At 42.6% G+C, this 22,308-nt stretch overlaps 1 protein-coding gene across 1 annotated transcript in view; it reads left to right on the top strand.

The window, feature by feature from the left end:
- Positions 1-1,415: 1,415 nt before the first annotated feature.
- The window catches only part of CTTNBP2 (cortactin binding protein 2), a 182,239-nt gene continuing 161,346 nt past the window's right edge, over positions 1,416-22,308 (top strand). Inside the window, 2 exon segments of the mRNA XM_059711639.1 lie at positions 1,416-1,622; positions 16,955-17,062. Coding sequence (XP_059567622.1) covers positions 1,542-1,622; positions 16,955-17,062 — 189 coding nt within the window. The 5' untranslated portion in view covers positions 1,416-1,541.

The following is a 22,308-nucleotide window of genomic DNA, read 5'->3' as shown; positions in this document are numbered from 1 at the left end:
TTTATGGTTGGGTCACAACCTGAGGAACTGTATTTAAAGGGCCAGAAGGTTGAGAACCACTGGCTTATAGGATACCCCTGAGGAGATTTCTAAACCTGTGACCCTTAACTCCAGAGTTCCAGGTGAAAATTCTTTCCAATTGTAGACCTTTCTGGGAGGGAACTTTTCACAATTTATTGATCAACCCTTTCAGAGCCTTTGCAGAAAATATTTTGTCTGCCCTGGTTGGTGCCATATTTAGATCAGTTTGGGAAGTGAAGAAATTCAAGTGCCCAAAACTTTCAATAGGAGTCTGCCATTTTTGAAACTCAGCTTTGATCTGTAACCGTTGCACCGAATTTGCCAGACATTCATTTTCCAGAATTTCAAGTCCAGGAGTTGGCTGTTGTTTGATTTTACTTCTTTGAGACACAGCTTGAATGCCTCCATTTGATTTTGTGCTTTCAACACAGTTTTGCGTCTGGTGATTGGGAAGGCCTGTACCATCTGGTCTAGACAAGGTGATAGATTTTCATATCTTGGGAATTGGCAGGAAAGGGTAGCAACTGAATGAGAAGTGAGAAGGGGAAAATTGAGAATTTGGGCTTAACTCATTAATCTCATGATATGTCTTTTAAGATCTCTGATTCTCGTTAAATCGCTTTTTGGTAAAGTTTTTGTTTCGTGTGTGTGTGTGTGTGTGTGTGTGTGTGTGTGTGTGTGTGTGTGTGTGTGTTTGTGCGCCCATCGCAGAGATAATTCTTTTAAATTGTCTTAAAAGTCGAGATTCTCCTTTTATAAGCAATGGCACTTAGCATTTCTTGATCAACTTTTCATAAAATACCTGAGATTGGAGTCAAAGGGGGCCCTGCTTCACCTTTTTTGAAAAAGAGATTGTACAGAAAGGTATGGGCCGAGCGGACAGGTGCAGTGAAATAGTGTAGCAGGACACATTTTGATTTGGGAATGGATGGTTTTTAGAGGACAAGATGCGACAATACAATAAAACAAAGCCAGATAGATATACCAAGAAGGTTAAAAAAAAAAAAAAAAAGGCCGCCCTGGCAGCAGCCTTGCAAAAATCAAATAAACAAAAAAACTTGAAAAAGAACAGCGTGCCTTCTGCGGTTCCCAGCGGCGGGAGAGGGCAGGGAAGGATTCCTGATCTCACTGAGAATTCCGACCCGAGGCCTGGCGCGGCACCGGCCTGTGTGCGCACCTCGCCCAGGTGGGGACGGGCTCGGCTTCCTGCCTTCGCCGCGGGGCTGCGGTTCCCCAGCTGCACGCGGGGCCCCGCGGGGCGGGCACGCGCCCCGGGCCGGCATCTGCAGGACCAGCCCGCGGGCCCGCAGCCGGGCGGCGCTCCGGCGCGCAGCGGGTTAAGGCGGCGGGGGCGGCCGCGAGGGGCGGGGAGAGCGCGGCGGCGGCGGCGGCGGCGGCGGCGGCGGCGGGGCTGCGAGAGCCCGCGCCCGGGACCGCGGCGGGGGAAGCGCCGCCCGCGCCGAGAGGCTGAACCTGGAGCCGCCGCTCCGAGCTCGCGCCGGGACCCCGAGGGCTGGAAGATGGCGACAGACGGCGCGAGCTGCGAGGCCGGCTTCTTCCGCGGCCCGGAGGACGCGGCGGGGGCCACGGCGGAGGCGACGGTAACCGGGGTCCCGGGGCGCGCGCGGGGGAAGGGTGGGCGCGGGCCGGGGTCCCGGGGGGAGCCGGCTCGCTCCCGGGGCTCTGCGGGAGCCGGGTCCCCCGGGGCGCCCCTTGCCCGACGTGCCCCTGCCTTGGGGTGTCCTCCTGGTCTGTGGCCGGATCCCCGGGGGGCGAGGCGGCCGCCTGGGCTGGGGGTCCGCCCGGTGCTTTCCGAGCCTGGCGGGCAGCAGCCGGGCCGCCCGGGTCCGGGGCTTCCTACGTGCGTCCGGCGCCCCCTGCGCCCCCTCGGTCGGCCGCGCTCGGCTTCGGCCCGGCTGAGGTGGGCGTGGGTTTCCCGGCAAACTCGCCCCCCTCCCATTGTTCTCTCGCCTCTTGGTGGCGGTGGGCGCGTGTCTGGAGGGTATTGGGCATCTCTCTGCGGGCCCAGGAAAGCAGGTGCGGGGTGCCCAGTGTGCGCGCGCGGGAGGCCCCCGGGCGAGGCCCGGTGCCCAGCGGCGAGCATCGCTGTCTGCTCGCCCCATCCCTGGCCGGCGGTGTTGGGGGGAGGGTCCTCGTTCTTCCGGAGAAGGCGCCCGCCCGCCCGGCAGCGGTGGAAGCTCAGCACCTGGTACCCACACAGCGGTCTTTGGGGTCCAGAAACCCAATGAGCTTCGGCTCCTCGGTGGTCCCCACTTTCACTCCGGAACGTCCGCGCGCACAGGCTCGGACAGTGGCGGTTTGCAGCCCTGCCTGGAGCGCTGGACCCGCATTTCCTAGGAAAACAAGCTTCTCGGGATTTGGGAAGGAGCTTTGCGGGAGCTGCGAGCTCTGCATAAAGGCAGCTGGGGTGCGCCTGCCGCCCAGGGCGCGATCCCACCCGCCAGGTCCCGCCGGGTGCCGGGGGGATGGAGCGAGGCGCGCGTGGACGTCCCTCAGCTGTTCTGGTGACCTGAGCACGGTCGGTCCCCAAGCAGCAGAGGGAGGGCCAGCCCTGTCCTGCCAGGGCGGCTTTGACTTCCCCCTCTCAGTTTGGAGGTGAGGCTTTCTGGAGCGGGAGAGGACAGAGCTGGGGGAAGCCACTGGGACGCGAGAGGAGCCAATCCTGGAAGGAAAATTGAAGCAGAGGGAGGGAGAGGAGGATGAACGGAGGAGGAGGAGGAGGGCTGCTGATTGCCATTTGTGAAACTGGCAAGTTTTGACTTGAAACTTTAAGAAAAATTGATTTTTTTTCCCCTGAAAAAAAGAGAGCGAGCTTTCTTAAGGTTTCAGATGAAATCTGCCCCCTTGTGATGCAGTGAATCAATCCCCTCTGTGAAGAGCAATGAGGAAGCTTGCTATCAATACAAGCCTCTCTGGGTCGCTGGGAAGTTGAAATGATTGGGTTGCTTCATCCCCAAGGGATGGTAAAGGGGAGGGAGTGGGAGGAAAAAGAGGTGATGCGTGTGTTTCTTGTTTGTTTTTTTTCCAGGAAGGTTGAATTTGTCTGTTTGGTCGACTTAGAACAGGCTTCTTTCTACTACTCTCGGTATTTTAATCACTTGACAAACCAAATAAAAGCACCTGATTTATGGTCTGTCGTTTTATTTGGTTAGATTGTAAACAGAACCATGGATTTTTGTGTTAACAAGGTCCATGTTCCCTTTCTGATGTTGAACATTTCCAGGAGTCTGATATTCAGACTGTGTATAGGTGGGGACTGGATCATTTCACCCTGGTTAGTTGGAGTAGCCATGGGAAATGTGTGACAGTAAAGTCCTCTGTTATTTCCATAGAATTCTTTAGGGTTCTGAGGAGATGCAGTAAGGATTCTTAATCTAATAGTCTTTTAGTATTTTTAATAACTTTTGACTTTATAGTAAAATTTTGATGATGCCTTCTATGCTATTTTTCACTTAACAAGGTATATAGTCTCCCCATGTCAGCCACTTGTCTGGTAGACTGATTTTTAAAGAAAATCTAGGTTGAGGAATGCTATTTGTCATTGTAACTGTTCCTTATCTAATGATTAAAAATCGAAGACATTTTAATGCATTTTGCGTTTGTGGCAACTGAGGGTTTACTTTTTTTTGTTTTAGTGAATAAATATTTTTTTTTGCATTTAAGAGATCTATTTCACTTCAGATGTATTTCAGTTTACGTACGATGGGTTTTTATATGTGCATTTGACAGTAATGAGCCAGTGGAGACTCGGAAGCAGTAGGCTATTTTTGAAAGTAAGTGTTTTTACTAAGTTTTGACCATTTAGATTGTTGCTTAGAGACAAGTTTTCAGCATAATATGCTTTTCAGTGGAGGAGTGTTTTAAATTTAGTTTGTGATCCTTATTCTTAGCTGTTTAAATCCTGAAAGCATCCTGAGTGTAAAGCTGGGTACCAGCTACATTATTCAGTAGGATCACAATAATAGTTCTTTTTGCCATGAACCATGCCTGGGTTAGAGACCTGGGTTATTTTCAGTGCCTTAGCCAAATGTGATGACGTTTATAGGCTGTATTGCTCTTTCTACTCTGAAAATAACTCCGAATGGGTAAGGCAGTATGGAAAACAGAAAGCTTTCTGCTCTTTATTGTCACCAGAGAATTATTTAAGAGTGAAATGAAAAGGGCCATCTTTTTAGAGCTATGTTTAGGAAGCTGACCGGCATTCTTGCCATCGTGGGCTTTCCTGGAGCAGCTACTGTGCAAAAAGTAGATGTAAATGTTATTGTCATGGTGATCGTGACAAGAAAAAACCTTCAGCGATGAATTTTTAAAAAAATGTACAACAGTGATGTTAAACAGATACACAGATAGCACCTTTAAATTTTTGTTTTCAGACACAGTGCTGAATGTTAATGCAGTGAAAAGAACCTTCTTAGCCAGTTTTGCGAAGCTTTCTTTAAACTCAGTTGAAGTAATATGGTAGCTTTCGAACATTGAAAGTTTCGCAGCATAATTTTTAAGTAGAAAATAATCTAGATTTAACACATGCTACTGAATATTTATTGAGATGGAGGCATTTTTGCTGTCCTTGAAGTAACATTCCAATGATAGAAACTGACATATACCAAGGAGTCAAATCAGAGATGATGGTGTCAAGAGAGGTGCCAGTAATTTTCATTAGGAGACTGGAGGAAGAATTATGGAGAGGATTCCTAGTGGAAGATTCGGGAAACATTCCACATCAGGATGGCATTTGAGCTGGGCCTTGGACAGGGAGATCACAGGGCTGGGATTTTTATTTTTTTAGGATTTCTTGAAAGGTGAACCTGGACCACATGTGAGGGGCTCTCAAAGATGATCATGTGAGTTTTAATTTCACTATCAATTATGTGCTTTAGAAAAATAGCCTAGAAGCTGAGGAAGTAGGCTAAAATACTCCCCCAAGATGAGACTATAATTGCTTCCAATGTGATGCTTTTCACTTTTCTTCTTCTTACATAATAGGTTGTGCATATCTGTTTGCACCTGTTGTTTAGACTTTATTATTGTTGTTGGTATCATTGCTATTATTATATTTCTCACAGGAGCAATTTTGTTTAGAGAAAAGCAGTTAATTTATCCTCTCTGTGCTTGAATGCACGCCTAACCTAGATTGCCAGTTGGTTCTATTCTCTTGTGTTTCAGGTGATTTTTCGAGGTGAGAAAATGTTTCACAGACTTAGTACTGAGCCATTGACAAACATCTGCTGTTTATCATATGGAGAGCGAGTCTGTGGCTGGGAGGGGACAGCTTCTTCCTTCAAGAAGACCTGTGTGGGTTTGTTTTTAAAAGCAAGCAGAGGTTGCTTAACACAGTGTTAGGAACATGGTAGGTGTATTTATTGAATGAAGAAAATGTGCACTCACCAAGGAGCTGTGTCATGACAATTAGCGTTGATTGCCTAAGTGGAAAATTTGTGTGTTTTCAGATTCTAATGAAACGATTTGCCTGTGATTTGTAATAATTAACATTATAGATATCACAGATCTTTCCTTGTTTCAGAAGCATGAACCTGATTCTTTTTTTATTTTCATTCGTATGTGGTCCTTTTCTGAGCTGCTTTTGTCAATAACATTTCAGATATTTTACATATTTTTTTTAAATTTAATATCCAAAATTATTAGTTTTTCATTTATATATTTTTTTTTCTTTTCAAAATACTGATTGAGGCTGGAAATGTGGTGGGATGCAATCCTCCCATCCTGAATTCTTCTTGTAATAAAATTAAGGCCCAATCACCCTCATAGTGTTAAGACAGAAATACAGGGAAGTCTGGAAACAGGAAGAGGTAATGAAATGAAAAAAAAATGAACAGGAAGCAGGAGTTGGTAAGGTGTTGGAATCATCTTCAAATGCCCAGAAATATGGAACTAGAATTCCACTTTGAATGTGCCTGGGAGGGATGGGGCAGTGTGTCTCCCTCCTACCCCACATCCTTTGCCACCTAAGCACTAAGAACATCTGAGTATCGATTTAGAAGACTTCATTTGAATGTATTTAATTGTATTCTCTGTTGGAGCTCCTTTGTAAGACTTACATAACATGGAAAAGGAAACTTGTCTTTTGTCTTTGACAATTACATAATGAAATGAAGACCGGTTATAAGATGATGATGGTGATGGTGACATTGATAGCAAAGGATTTTTAAATTTTTGTTTTAATTAGTTGTAAATAACTTATACAGAAATAAGATCATGGTATTAGAGCCATGCACAATATGATGCCATCCCTGTAGAAACTCCGATTTTAAGGGGAAAAAATGTTGTCTGGGAATAAATTCTTAGTAAATAACCAAATAGGTTGAGGATGATTACAAAGTTATTACTTGTCAAGGTGACTCTGCTCTGTGGAGTGAATACTTTTTTGTAAATGATTTGGTTTTGGCCTTTTCATCTTTCATTGAAAAGGCAACAAGATGATTCCAAAGACAAAAAGATGACACTTTAGCTATCCACGTCTCAGCCTCTTTAGTTGAAAGTCGGCATGCTGACATTTGCCACCTGCAGATAATCCTAGATGATCATCTTTGGTGCATTATAAGCTTCTTAAGGGACTATTACTGGAACTGGATGCCAGCTCGCACGTGGAGATGATCCATGTTGCATCTAGGACTGAGGTAACATTGAGAGGCTGAGTTAGGGTGGAAATAAACATTTGTTTTATCTGAACTCTGGTCCTTTTAGTCCAAAGAGAAAGTAGAGATCTGAAAGGAGGAAAAGAGTGGTAGTTGTCCTTAAGAACTGAGTTTGCCTTCCCTGACTGAGCCAGTTTGCTGCTTTTCACTCCAGTTTTCTGGTAATACTTACAATTAGTTACATCCATTACCAGGTTTCCTTCCTGACATTATATTTATTTGTTAGTTTCACCTTCTTCCAATATACTGAGTTATTATTCTCTTGCTCGAAAGACCCCATGCAGGTTTGAAGTCTGTGGTCATAGAAAGCTGACCTCAAGTTTTCAGTATGTTGCTTCAAAGGCACGTATTTATTATTATATTATTCTGAATGGTTTTTGAAGCAGTGAAAGGAAATGATTGAATTATAAGTTACTTAGTTGCCTCTATGATTTACATGCTTTGTAAATAGTAGGGCATTTTATACCAAAAGGAGAGGCATACATGTTAAGTAAAATCATGTAAAGATGTAATGCTCTTGTCCTGACACATCTAGAAGAGGTGAGAAAATAGAGAGTTAATACGGACCAGTTTAATATAATGAGGAAATACACACTGCAGGACATGATTAATTGCCAAATGAAGTAATAGAACAGACTCTGAGTCTGAATTGAGAGCTTTCTGGAGTGTGGGAAGACATATGAAAGTGGGATTTGAGCTACGTCCTGAAAATGAATTGGAGGAGGAAGTTGTTTTAGGAAGAATGAAATCAGGAATATGCAAACCCTGTCAGGAACACACTTTCCTCTGTGTAGAGAAAAATCAGGAGAAATAATCTCAAACTAAAACGTAGCTTCAGAGATTTGAAATAGTTTTAGAGTGTGAATACATGTATTTTTTCTTCATGAAAATCTTCATAATTGTCTATATTCAGATTTTATTAATATTGTAAATGTTCTCTGTACTTAGAAAGTTGGATTTAATTTTTTCATGTTTATGATGCAGTTTTCAAATCTCAGGGTAAGTTTGCTTGCTTTTCCCTCCTTTACAGCCTTTCTTATTCATCCCCAAAAGCATAAATCCTGGGTACACAGAAAGTTCTAAATACATTGTTATTTATTAGAATGCACTATTAAACTGGGAAGGAAATGCATTTCTGTAACTTCTGAGCAAAAAAAGTAAAAAGAATTTTCCTCAAATATTTCCCAAAGTTGGAGGGACTGACCTAAATGTCCTCAGCCCAGTAATGCAGCCACCCTGCTGGTATGTGAAGTCAGGACAAATAGAGGCTGGAAGAGATTTTAGAGATCACTTAGTACATTCTCATTTTACTGCTGGAGACCTCAGATCCACAGATTAGGCCAATATATTCATTGATGAAACGTAAGTACAACTCACTAGATTTGAAATTGGAGGAGATGTTCTTGGTGTTTCTGGAAAGAGCCAGAGGACATGTCTGGCTTTGTGTTTGGTCACTAGTATTTCATCATAACTGATAGGTTTGGGCAAAGACCTGAGGATCACTTCTGTCACTGTAGCTCATAATATTTTCTAAAGCTTTTTGGCAAACATCAATGTGCTAGCTCCATTAATTCTTTTTTTAAAATCTGTATTGTTGAAACTATTACATTGGTCCTTCTTCCCCCCATTAAGCTCTTCCAGCCCATTCTTGTCCTCCCCACAGCCCCAGGCCCTCACCACCCCATTGTCTGTGTCCATGGGTTATGCACATATGCATAAAAGTTCATTGGTTGATCTCTTCCCACCTACCCTCCCCTGCCTTCCCTCTGAGGTTCAACAGTCTGTTCATGCTTCTATGACTCTGGATCTATATTTGATCATCAGTTTATTTGGTTCATTAGATTCCACCTATGAGTGAGATCATGTGATACTTATCTTTCTCTGACTGGCTTACCTTGCTCAGCATAATATTCACTAGGTCCATCCATGCCCGTTGCAAATGGTAAGAGTTCTTTCTTTTTTATGGCCACATAGTATTCCATTGTATAAATATACCACAGCTTTTTTATCCACTCATCTACAGATGGGCACTTGGGCTGTTTCCAAATCTTAGCTATTGTAAATTGCACTGCTATGAACGTAGGGGTGCATATGTTTTTTCTGATGAGTGTTTCAGGTTTCTTAGGATGTATTCCTAGAAGTGGGATCACTAAGTCAAATGGAAGTTTCATTTTTAATTTCTTGAGGACACTCCATGCTGTATTCCACAGTGGCTGCACCAGCCTGTATGCCCACCAGCAGTGTATGAGGGTTCCCTTTTCTCCACAACCTCACCAATACTTGTCATTGGTTGATTTGTTGATGATATACATTCCGACAGGTGTGAAGTGATATTTCAGTGTCATTTTGTTTGCATCTCTCGGATGGTTAGTGACTTTAAGCATTTTTTTCATATGTCTCTTGGACATCTGTATGTCCACTTTGGAAAAGTGTATATTTAAGTCCTTTGCCCATTTTTAAATTGGATTGTTTGTCTTCCTTTTGTTAAGTTGTATGAGTTCCCTATATATTTTGGAGATTAATCCCTTATGAGATGTTTTATTGTCAAATATGTTCTCCCATGTAGTGAGGGTCTCTTGTTATTTTGATGATGGTTTCCTTTGCCATGCAGAAGCTTTTTATTTTCATGTAGTCCCATTTGTTTATTTTCTCCTTAGTTTCCATTGTCTTAGGAGATGTATCAGTAAACATATTGCTATGGGAGATGTCTGAGGTGTTACTGCCTATGGTTTCTTCTAGGACGTTATTTATTTATTTATTATATATTTTTTAATTGTTTAAAGTATTACACATAGCAGTACATATATCTCCTTCCCCCCCCCCCCCATTGCTCTTTTCCCAGCCTCCCCTACCCGCTGTCGCATGCCTTCATCCCACCTCCCCAGTGTCTTGTGTCCATTGGTTGTGCTTATATGCATGCATGCAACTCCTTCGGTTGATCTGTTTCCCCCCCTCCCCAACACTCCCCAGCCTTCCTGCTGTAATTTGACAGTCTGTTCCATGCTTTACTGCCTCTGTATCTATCTTTTTGTTCATCAGGTTATAATGTTCTTTATTTTCCATAAATGAGTGAGATCATGTGGTATTTTTCTTTCATTGCCTGGCTTATTTCACTTAGCATAATGCTCTCCAGTTCCATCCATGCTGCTGCAAATGGTAAGAATTCCTTTTTTTTTTTTAATAGCAGCATAGTATTCCATTGTGTAGATGTACCGTAGTTATCTAATCCACTCATCTGCTGATGGGCACTTAGGCTGTTTCCAAATCTTAGCTATGGTGAATTGTGCTGCTATGAACATAGGGATGCATACATCCTTTCTGATTGGAGTTTCTAGTTTCTTGGGATATATTCCTAGAAGTGGGATTATTGGGTCAAATGGGAGTTCCATTTTTAGTTTTTTGAGGAAACTCCATACTATTCTCCACAGTTGGCTGCACCAGTCTGCATTCCCACCAGCAGTGCACGAGGGTTCCTTTTTCTCCACATCCTCTCCAGCACTTGTCGTTTGTTGATTTGTTGATGATTGCCATTGTGATAGGTATGAGATGGTACCGCATTGTCATTTTGATTTGCATCTCTCGTATAATTAGTGACTTTGAGCATATTTTCATATGTCTCTTGGCATTCCTTCTGTTTTCTTTCAAAAATTATCTATTTAGGTCCATTGCCCATTTTTTAATTGGATCATTTATCTTCCTGTTATTAAGTTGTATGAGTTCCCTGTAAATGTTGGAGATTAAACCTTTATCAGTGATAACATTTGCAAATATGTTCTCCCATACAGTGGGCTTTCTTGTTGTTTTGTTGATGGTTACCTTTGCTGTGCAAAAGCTTTTTAATTTGATGTAGTCCCATTTGTTTATTTTCTCTTTAGTTTCCATTGCCCTAGGAGCAGTATCAGAGAAGAAATTCCTTCGGCATATGTTTGCGATTTCACTGCCTGTGGATTCCTCTAGTATTTTTATGGTTTCCCGTCTTAACGTTTAAGTCCTTTATCCATTTTGAGTTTATTTTTGTGTATGGTGTGAGTTGGTGGTCTAGTTTCATCTTTTTGCATGTATCTGTCCAATTTTCCCAACACCATTTATTAAAGAGACTGTCTTGACTCCATTGTATGCTCTTGCCTCCTTTGTTGAATATTAATTGGGCATAGTGGTTTGGGTTGATTTCTGGGTTCTCTATTCTATTCCATTGATCTATATGTCTGTTCTTGTGCCAGTACCAAGCTGTTTTAAGAACAGTGGCTTTGTAATACAGCTTGATATCTGGTATTGAGATCCCACCTACTTTGTTCTTCTTTCTCAGGATTGCTGCAGCTATTTGAGGTCTTTTTATTCCAGATGAATTTTTGAAACGTTCGTTCTAGATCTGTGAAATATGCCATTGGTAATTTAATGGGGATTACATTGAATCTATAGATTGCTTTGGGTAGTATGGACATTTTGATGATGTTGATTTTACCAATCCATGAACACGGTATGTTCTTCCATCTTTTAATGTCTTCCTCTATCTCTTTTTTTCAGTGTCCTGTAGTTTTTCGCATATAAGTCTTTTAGTTAAGTTTATTCCTAGGTATCTTAATTTTTTTGGTGCGATGGTAAATGGGATTGCTTTTTCAGTCTCCCTTTCTGTAAGTTCACTATTGGTGTAAAGAAATGCCTTAGATTTCTTGGCATTAATTTTGTATCCTGCTACATTGCCGAATTCATTTATTAAGTCTAATAATTTTTTGATGGAGTCTTTAGGGTTCTGTATGTACGGTATCATGTCATCTGCAAATAAGGACAGTTTTACTTCTTCTTTTCCAGTTTGGATGTCTTTTATTTCTTCTTCTTGTCTGATCGCAATGGCTAGTACTTCCAGTACTATGTCGAACAGGAGTGGTGAGGGGGGCATCCCTGTCTTGTTCCTGTTCTTAGGGGAAATGGTTTTAGTTTTTGCCCTTTGATTATGATGTTGGCTGTGGGTTTGTCATATATGGCTTTTATTATGTTGAGGTATGATCCTTCTATTCCTACCTTGGTGAGGGTTTTTATCAAGAAAGGGTGTTGAATTTTGTCAAATGCTTTTTCTGCATCAATTGATATTACTGTGATTTTCATCTCTGAATTTGTTTATGTGATGTGTCACGTTTATTGATTTGCAGATATTGTACCATCCTTGCATCCCCGGGATAAATCCTACTTGGTCATGGTGTATGATCTTTCTGATGTATTGCTGGATCCGATTTGCTAGAATTTTGTTGAGTATTTTGGCATCTATGTTCATGAGGGATATTGGCCTATAATTCTCTTTCATTGTGTTGTCTTTACCTGGTTTTGGTATTAGGGTGATGCTGGCTTCATAGAATGAGCTGGGAAGTGTTCCTTCCTCTTGAATTTTTTGGAATAGTCTGAGGAGGATATGTTTTAGTTCTTCCTTGAATGTTTGGTAAAATTCCCCTGTGAAGCCGTCTGGCCCTGGACTTTTGTTTGCTGGGAGCTTTTTGATGACTGCTTCAATTTCTTCCATAATTATTGGCCTATTGAGATTTTTAGAATCTTCCGGATTGAGTTTTGGAGGATTGTATTTTTTCTAGGAATATGTCCATTTCCTTCAGGTCGTCTAGTTTGTTAGAGTAGAGTTGTTTAGAATATTTTTTTTAACAATTCTTTGAATTTTTGGGGGCTCTGTTATTTCGCCTCTTTCATTTCTGATTTTGTTTATTTGAGTCCTCTTTCTTTGCTTCTTGGTGAGCCTGGCTAGAGGCTCATCAATCTTGTTTATCCTTTCAAAGAACCAGCTCTTGCTTTCATTGATCTTTTGTATTGTTTTTTTTGGTCTCTATGTCATTTATTTTTGCTATGATCTTTATTATCTCCTTCCTTCTGCTCACTCTGGGCTTTTCTTGTTGCTCTCTTTCTAATTCTTTGAGTTGTAGAGTTAAATAATTTACTATGATTTTTTCTTGTTTTTTTGAGGTAGGCCTGTAGTGCTATAAACTTCCCTCACAGGACTGCTTTCATTGTGTCCCATAAATTTTGGATTGTTGTGCTGTTATTGTCATTAGTTTCCAGGGTGTTTTTAATTTCTTCTTTGATCTCATTGATAACTCAATCATTATTTAGTAGCATGCTATTCAGCTTCCAGGTGTTTGAGTTTTTTGGATTGTTTTTATTGTAGTTTATTTCTAATATTATGCCATTGTGGTCTGAGAAGATGCTTGGTATGATTTCAGTCTTCTTGAATTTGGGGAGACTTTGCTTGTGACCCAATATGTGGTCTATTTTTGAAAATCTCCCATGTGCACTTGAGAAGAACGTATATTCCGTGGCTTTGGGGTAAAATGTTCTGAAGATGTCAATTAAGTCCATCTGATCTAGTGAGTCATTTAGGATTGCTGTTTCTTTGCTGATTTTTTTGTCTAGAGGATTTATCCAGTGATGTCAGTGGTGTGTTTAAGTCCCCTACTATGATTGTGTTGTTGTCCTCTCCCTTGTTATTTCCAGGAGGCTTTTTATGTATTTGGGTGCTCCTGCATTGGGTGCATATATGTTTATCAGGGTTATATCCTCTTCTTGTATCGATCCCTTTACTATTATGAAGTGGTCTTCCTTATCTCTTATTATGGCCTTCACTTTGAGGTCTGTTTTGTCAGATATAAGTATTGCTACCCCAGCTTTTTTTTCATTTCCATTTGCCTGAAAGATATTTTTCCATCCCTTCACTTTCATTCTGTGTGAGTTCCTTGTTCTGAGGTGGGTCTCTTGTAGACAGCATATATGTGGGTCATGTCTTTTTATCCATTCAGCCACTCGATGTCTTCTGATTGGAGCATTTAGTCCGTTTACATTTAAAGTTATTATTGAAAGGTACTTGCTTGTAGTCATTTCTATTTTTGTGCCTGTGTTCTTTCTTACCTTTATGTTTCTTCTTTTTACAGCATTCCCTTTAGCATTTCTTGCATTGCTGGCTTGGTAGTGATAAACTCCCTTAGCCTTTTTTTGTCTGCAAAGCCCCTGATTTCCCCTTCAATTTTGATTGAGTCTTGCTGGATAGAGTATTCTTGGATTCAGTCCTTTGCTTTGCAACACTTTGTATACCTCCTTCCATTCCCTTCTAGCTTGATGTGTTTCTGTTGAGAAATCATTTGATAATCTGATGGGGGAGCCTTTGTAGGTAACTCTCTGTCTCTCTCTTGCAGCCTTTAAGATTCTCTCTTTGTCTTGTACATTTGCCATCGTTATTATGACGTGTCTTGGTGTGGGTTTTTTGAGGTTCATCTTGCTTGGGACTCTCTGTAATTGTATAACTTTTTTCTTACCCATATCTGGGAAGTTTTCTGTCATTATTTCTTCAAATAGATTTTCTAATCCTTGTTGCTCTTCTTGTCCTTCTTGCAGCCCTATTATGCGTATGTTACTTCGCTTCATGTTGTCCCGAAGCTCCCTTAGGCTCTCCTCCTGCTTTTTATTTTTTTTCTCCGGTTGCTGTTCAGATTGAGCTTGTTTCTCTACCTTACCTTCTAACTCACTAATTCGGTCCTCTGCTTCTTCTAGTCTACTGTTGATACCTTCCATGGTGTTTTTGATTGTAGCTATATCACTTTTCATTTCTTCCTGATTATTGCAAAGGTTGTTGATTTTCTCATCCATCCTGTGAATGAATTGTACAGCCATTATTCTGAATTCTTTTTCTGTCATGTTGCATGCTTCAATCTCATTAATTTCCTTTCTTGGCGACTCCTCATTTTCTTTCCTCTGGGGGTTGTGTTGTCTCCCCATTCTGATTATCTCCAGATGGTTCAAACGTCGAGTTGCGGGGGCCTGGGCCATGTGCAGTGGGAGCTTCGCACCACCCTAGTGTCACTGAAGAGCTCTGACACTAAGATGTGTGGTTGTGGTGGGTTGGTGGGAACCAGGCTCGCTCAGAGTCAGTGTTACCAGCGCTCAATGTGGCCTCGTGCGCGCCCTTAGAATCAGGGACCCTGCCTGCACTGTGCTGAAACAGAGATCCCCCTGGAGTGTGTTGCAAATCAGAGCCCCCTAGCGTGCGCCAGGAGTCAGAGTTACCCAAGAATCCAGTATCAGAGTCTCTGTTGCTTCGCGGGGCCTCGCATTGAGAATCAGGGTCCCTGTGTGCACATGCACCAAGAATTGGAGTCACTGGCTCTTAGTATGACTGCACAGGGAATCAGGGATCCCAGGCGCAGGTGATAAGAAACACAGTCAAGTCACCGGTGCTTGGTGCTGCCTCCTGCCCGGAGAATCGGGGCCGTGCTGCGTGGGACAAGTTCCAGGTCTTCGCACGTTAGCTCCCAGACCAGGGCTCCAGTTCCCGGTGTTCTCGCACTTCCAGGCTAAGGTTCCTGTAGGAGCACTGAGGCCTGGGCAAGGGGTGGGTCTATCAGTTACTATGGCACTGCCCGCAAGCTTGCGGGGAGGGGGATGGGCTCTGTTGCTCACGGATCTGCCGCGGGGATTTCTGGACTCTTGGTGTCCGTGGGTCTGTAGCTGTGGTCGCAGGTCTGTGTCCCCAGTGGCTGCAGGGTCCTGGTATGCGTCTGAGATCAGACTGGGTGGTGCTGAGGCCAGGATCCTAGTCTCAAGCAGCTCTGTTTCTCAAGATGGCGTGGTCGCCGTGCCCGTGCTGGCCGCCCAGGAGTGTCGGTGCAGGGAGCGGGGCTCCGCCGCCTAAGACTGCCCGGTTTAGCAGCCCCTTAGAAGTCCTGCAGAATCTAACTGTCCCTAGCTCATACACACACACCACACGCGTCCACACACTCCTCTATCACTCCCTCGTGCTCTCACACCTAAACAATACTTTCTTAGTGATTTCTTCCTCAGTACTTTAACTGTTCTTTTATTTTTCTCTTTCATGGATGCCTTGTTCTTTGGAAGCTTGTTTAGACCAAGTTAATGGCCTTTTAGGCTTCCTCCACGTGAATAGGAGTTTACTTTTTGAATAATGATAATTATATTAAAAATATAATTATATTTCAAAATATAATTATATCGGGGGGCATCAGGGTTTTAGAGATGGTTAGGTGGGGGATGGCCAAAAAAAGGTTGGGGACCACTGGTATAATGTATGTGCAAAAGAAAACAATTTTAAAAGGAAAATCCTTAAGTCTTCCTTTGAAGAAGCAGCTATTTCTGGTTTCTTTCCCCTTAAATTATTATAACCTTCCAGAAGAAGGTTCCTTTGAAATTGAGAAGGCCAGTTTCTGATCATGCCTGTTTGAAAGCCCCTGGGATCATTTATGGGCTTTCCGTGTTTACTTCTGTCTTAAAGGGATGGTGTAGGGTCAGGTGTATAAGTGCTAAAGTAGTTCTTATTAGCTGATTGATAGAATGGCGGTATTTTTCATCTGGAACGTTTGCACTGTGCCACTAAGTGTGTGGACAAGTCAGGCCCTTAGCTGTAGTTCTGCCATTTCCTGGTTGCCTGATCTGAGCACATTATCCAACTTCTCTGAGTTGTGGTTTTCTTAACTGATGCATAGGATGATTTCTTACAGAATAGATTTGGCTCTTTGAGAATACCTTGGAAACCGCTGGGTGCCATACAAATGTGAAGAGACCTTTCGGTGGAGGGGCCAACACTGTAACCATTTAGTCACACAGGCCAGGGCCTTCAGGATTTTTTAATGCTGGCTGAATAAAAAGGTAGAACACTTTGTGGCCCAAGGAACACACATCTGTGGGCCAGATTTGGCTGTAGGCTGCCAGCTGATGGCCTCTGCTGCAGTGTTCTATAAACATGACCTGTTGTTATTGGATGTTCTGGAATTTAAATAACCTTCCAGGAGCCTTTCCATTAGGGCCCTTCTAGGAATATTTTCTTGTGCTCTCTTGGCTATCCTTGCAGTGTCTCCCCAATATACTCTGGGCCTGTTTTGTTACAAATTCCAGGGATTTTCAGTTTGCATCTCCATTTGAAGACATTCTGAACCTAGATGTGCAGGCAGGCTGGGAAAACAGATCTCCCTAACGGAGAGATTCACTATGTTGGTGTGAATGGTTTCTACCCCTCCTTTTATTCGAAAGTCAGGGCATAGATTGTCTGCTGCCAAGCAGGCCCCGGTGCTTCTTGAATTTACTGAGCCACTGGGACAAAAGATGATCTATTGCATACCTGTGTCTTGTGTGTGTGTCTGCAGATCTGTGTGTGTTGGGGTTGGGTAGAGCATGTTCCTTCTAAAGGGGCTGCATACATGGACATGTGTGTTGTTCCTAAAAATAGTTTTTTCATCGTTTTTTAAAAATTTGTGTTACAGAAAAAAGAGTTTGACGTGGACACCCTCAGTAAATCAGAACTCCGTATGCTCCTCAGCGTGATGGAAGGGGAGCTGGAGGCCAGAGACCTGGTCATCGAGGCCCTGCGGGTAAGAACTTTCCAGCGCCGAGTCCCATTGCTATGGCAACTTCTTTTTTTCAAAAGGCCAATGGTGAAGCTTCTTATTCTTAGTTTTTCAATCATGTAGATTTAAAATGTTTCATCATGTTAAAATGTGCACTCACTCCAGACATCAATCCGTAATCTTTGTAAATCCAAACACTGAAGTTATGGGAAACTTGAAAATTAAGTGCTTTTGGTTCCCCAGTCCTTTTATGTTTCATGCATTTATTTGGTTAAAGACTTAAGTTTTCAGAATATTGCTAATTTGGTACCCTACATGTATTATGAGGTCAGTAAAGAAAAATGAAGAGAATCATTTGTAAAAGATATTGCTGATAATAGAGCCTTTTCCTTCATATAAATTATAAATTCTTATTTTCAGAAACTCAGAAGAGTTAAAAACTAAATGTTTATATATATCTTCAAATGGTTTTGTTACTTTTTCATCTGATCCTTACAGTAATTTTGAAATTTTTATAGTAGCTTGTGAAGCATTATATTCTAACATATTTCTTAAATACCTTAATACAGTTTGTTGTTGTTTTTTTTAAAAAAATGTTGTTAAACTTTCTCAATGAAGAATTTTCTAACTGGTTGTTCCCAATTTTTCAGTTGTTTTGGTTTGTGAGCCAAAGTTAAACTTGTTTCCTCTCTCTCTTACACTTAGCACTTTGTATGCAATCAGGTATTTCCTGGCTTTTGGTCATTTTGACACGATGGGTATATTTATTATACGTGGAGTATGGATATCTTTTCTCACCAGGGAGTACTTCCTCAAACTTTGCCTTAGGGAGTTCATTTTAACATATAAAAATCTGAGGAATGTCAAAAAATCATTGCCTCCGATTGGCACTAATATGGTGGGGGCAAGAGGTAATAGTGGAGGGTGGTCAGACATAATGGAGAAGGTGGATATGCTGAGAATCCAGGTGTGGGGAAGGGGAGACACAGTTCCTGAGAAAGACTTCAGTACATTTTCACAACTGAAAATTAATACAATGGGGATATTGATTATTCCTGTCTGATGACAGAGCATGATTGCCTTGGGAAAATGGGAGTATAGTTATATCATCTGCAAGCCAGTGTTTCAGTTGAAGGTGTTGCTTTTTGAATGACAGGTGTTGCTAAGTAGACGTGGGCAGTTGGTTATGAGAGGTTTTCGTCCTGCTCCACATTTGGAGCGTTTGCATTGCTTGCCGATGTATATTTTCTTGAATGAACTTGTGGGAGAAATGGGAAGGCAAGTGTATCACTAAATTGTATGAGCCTCAGTCTAGGAGAGAACAGGGCGCCATCACCTGTAAGGCCAATAGGTAGCCACTTGAGACCAAACGGATGTGAAGGTTCCAGTTCTGCCTTAGGTATTTTCTTTCTTTCCTTTTTACAAATACATGATTTTCTTAAAGTTGATTTGAGAGCGAGAAGCATCGATGTGAGAGAGAAACATCGCATCAGTTGAACCAGCAACCTTTCGGTGCACAGGACGATGCTCAACCATCTGAGCCATACAGGACAGGGCTGCTTTAGTTATTCTTCTGTCTGTCTGTCTCTGCTAACCTGTCAAAGGCATCATCGCCATGACATTTTCCACTGCTCCCACAGATGTTTAAGAGTGTAGTGGAGTCCGTGCTTTATGTATCACCTTAGCAACCACATGTATTTCTCTTTTTAACTTAATTGCAATACTTTCAAGTGTAAAAGTAGAGGTAAAGAGTTACTTAGGATTAGGGCTTGCCAAAGTGAAAGTTTTTCACAGAATCAAGGAGTGTTGGAGATGCAGGGCGCCTTACATGATATTTTAGGTCAATGTTTTGCATCCCTATTGTTGTGCCCAGATTTCAAGGTTCCCAGGACCCCCAGGGAGCCCGTCAGTCCGATGCAAAAGCAAAGAGTCCTTCATTTCGAACTAGTTCGGCTCCCCGACCACACTCACCGATGCAACGGTAGCCCAGTGGCCGAGAGAGCGAGGCCTGATGGGATTGTGGGTTTTATAGTAAGGGCAGGGGAGGGGACTGTGGGCCCCTCCGATTGGCCAGGCGCGAGTCGGGTCTTGTTACACAGGATGTGGTCATATTGATGGCGTGCACTTCCCTTGATTGTCATTGGTTGGTCCAGAGAAATCCTGGGCATGGCCAGCAGAGGCCTGGGCCTCCGGGAAGAAGCCCCCGCCGAGCACATGGCGGCTGCCCCAAAAATGGAGGACCCAGGGCAAGATGGAGGGCGCAGTCCTCGCCCCCCCCCCAAGGGCGAGCTGAGCCCAGGCTCCAGGGGCCAGTCCGGTTGCCGGCGGTCCAGCAGATCAACCAGTCCCAGCCCAGACAGGAAGTCCACATCCTCCGTCTCGTTCCCGGGGCTCCCGGGGCGCTGGCGATCGCCTCCTCCTCCATCTCCTCGGGCAAGGGCACGCGCCCCTCCCTGCCGCCGCCGCTACCGCTGCCGCGTGGGTCCGGTCTGGGGGCGGTGGGCGGGTGGCCTGCGCCGGGCTCCCGCCGTGGTCTGGGGAGTCGGTGCCCGAGGCCGCCAGCAGTGTGGTCAGGTTGTGCCTCATGTGGCCCGGCGGCCAGCCCACGTAGGCCCCGCGATGACTCGCCCTTTCACCTATCAGATCTAGTGTTTCATTTTCATGAAGTACTTTATATTACTCTTGCTATCCTGCAATGAAATTCATGGATAATTGCACGTGTAAGTAGGTTGTGTTAAAAGTATCCAATATATCGCCCTAATTGTGATAGAAAGTAACAGGAAAGAAATTTATAGCATAACATTGTACATTTCATTATATAAGTGCTCAGGCATGATTCTACTGGAAGACATGAGAAGGTAAGTAGCTACTTGCACCTCTTAATAGGGTTGCCATGAATGCAACTTTTGTAGAAGAATCCTGATCCAGATGTGCCGTATTGTTGACTCAGATACAGTGAGCAGATTTGTGGTGGGAGAAGTGAATTTTCTGAAATAGTGGTGATTCTTGGTAAACTTCATACAGAAGTGCATATTTTAAAAAATTTATCTTTATTGTTGAAAGTACTACTAGTACAGTGGGGTACTTTTTCCCCATTGCAGAAGTGCATATTACCATGAGAGGTGAGTCCCTGGAAAATTCAGTGTTTGTTAAAACTGAAATATGTGAAAAGGAGTTCCTCTTTAGGCTCAAATAGTCATACTGAAAGTTCAAGTGAAAGGATTGAACAGAAGGACATTTGGAAGTTATTGGGGACGTTACTGGATGTATGGCAGACCCCTAGCTCCGCCCCCTGGTGCCAGTCACTGGGAAAAGTGAAAATGCTCTCACCTCTTTCCAAAATGCCTTCTAGGTACTGCCCCTATGGGGAACAAGTGGGTAATACTAGTCTCCTTTGTTTATAGCAGTGGCTCTCAACCTTCCTAATGCCGTGACCCTTTAATACAGTTCCTCATGTTGTGGTGACCCCCAACCATAAAATTACTTTCGTTGCTACTTCCTAACTGTAATTTTGCTACTGTGCTGAATCGTAATGTAAATATCTGATATGCAGGATGTATTTTCATTGTTACAAATTGAAGATAATTAAAGCATAGTGATTAATCAGAAAACAATATGTAATTATATATGTGTTTCCCGATGATCTTAGGCGATCCCTATGAAAGGGTCATTCGACAACCTAAAGGGGTCACGACCCACATGTTGAGAACTGATGGTTTATAGATTAAAATCAAACAAACAAAAAAGAAGCCCCAAAAGATTATTACTTATGTCAGGTCAAAATATGGCATGCACAAATGGGGCGTATTTGGAGATTCTTAAGGCTTATTGTCTTTTTTTAAATTGAGAATCGTGATTGATTGATTTAGATGATTGTATTGTTAAGAATACGTAATAATGTCCTACTCATATACTAGTCATAGCTGTCATAGCCTCACTGTGGTGACTTACTGATTGACTGTTATTCCTCTGGGGCATTCCCTGGAGCTGGTGAAGCTAATTAAATATTTGGGTCCAGATGTGTGATAATGTTGCCTTTTCCTTTAATAGTAGAGTATCATTTAGTGTCTGGCCAGTGCTCCAGAAAGAAATTGGGCAGGAGAGAGGATGGGAAAGTTTTATTTTTATTTCATATTATGAGCTAAACTTATTCCCAAATTAAAAGTCAAAATCTACTCTATCAGTAATAAGTATGCTGCTATTTAGTACATTCAGTTGTTTGGTTTTTTTTTTTTTTAGATATATTTTTATTGATTTCAGAGAGGAAGGGAGAGAGAGAGAGAAACATCAATGATGAGAGAGAATCATTGATCGGCTGCCTCCTGAATGTCCCCTACTAGGGTTTGAGCCCGCAACCCGGGCATGTGCCCTTGACCAGAATTGAACCCGGGACCCTTCAGTCCATAGGCTGACGCTCTATCCACTGAGCCAAACCAGGCAGGGCAATACATTCAGTTTTATTAAAAGAAAGCAAAAGTAACCTTTTTCTGAATATAATAAATGTTTTTGAACCTAATATATAAGTTGTGGGAGTTTTTAAGATATAAATATACCTAATTTGTACCATGAAATTTTCTGTTGTTGTTGTTAATCCTCAACTTAGAATATTTTTTTCCATTGATTTTTAGAGAGAGTGGAAGGAAGGATGGGAGGGAGACTGGGAGGTAGGGATTGAACCCACAGTCTAGGTATGTGCCCTGACTGAGAATCAAACCTGCAACCTTATGGTGTATGGGATGACACTCCAACCAACTGAGCCACCTGGCCAGGGGTAGAATTTTAGAAAGTTTAAAAAGATATTTTATACCAAGCTATTTTACTTTTAAAATAATGTTATCTTGATGCTTTTGATTTTCATATTATCATAAAAATTGCATAGATCATTGAATTGTTGGCGATGCACATTTTAGTTCAGTCCATAAATGTGATTTTTGGAGGGGGGTGTTGTTAGGTCTGATCCAATAATCAAACCAATACTCCTTCCCCTGGGAAACAGACCTTTAGATCATTTCCCAACGGACATTCTTTTGCTTAGATCACATTCCATTTACTAAGACCAGTCACTGTCCTCTCCTGACTTGCCCAGGATCCAGACCTGCCCAGATAATTCCCTGCCAAAAAGCCCGCCTAGAGTCCTTTAAAAACTCCCACTCCCGGTTCCTGGGTGCTGATGGCATTTGGGGGTAGCCTATCTGATTTCCAGATGATTTAATACATTTATTATTCTTTACCACTTTTGGCCTTGTGCGTAACTCTTTTCCGCGACCCTA

This window comes from Myotis daubentonii, chromosome 10, assembly GCF_963259705.1.
Source record: "Myotis daubentonii chromosome 10, mMyoDau2.1, whole genome shotgun sequence".
NCBI classification, from domain to species: domain Eukaryota; kingdom Metazoa; phylum Chordata; class Mammalia; order Chiroptera; family Vespertilionidae; genus Myotis; species Myotis daubentonii.
This window is presented reverse-complemented; position numbering and strand designations above follow the sequence as displayed.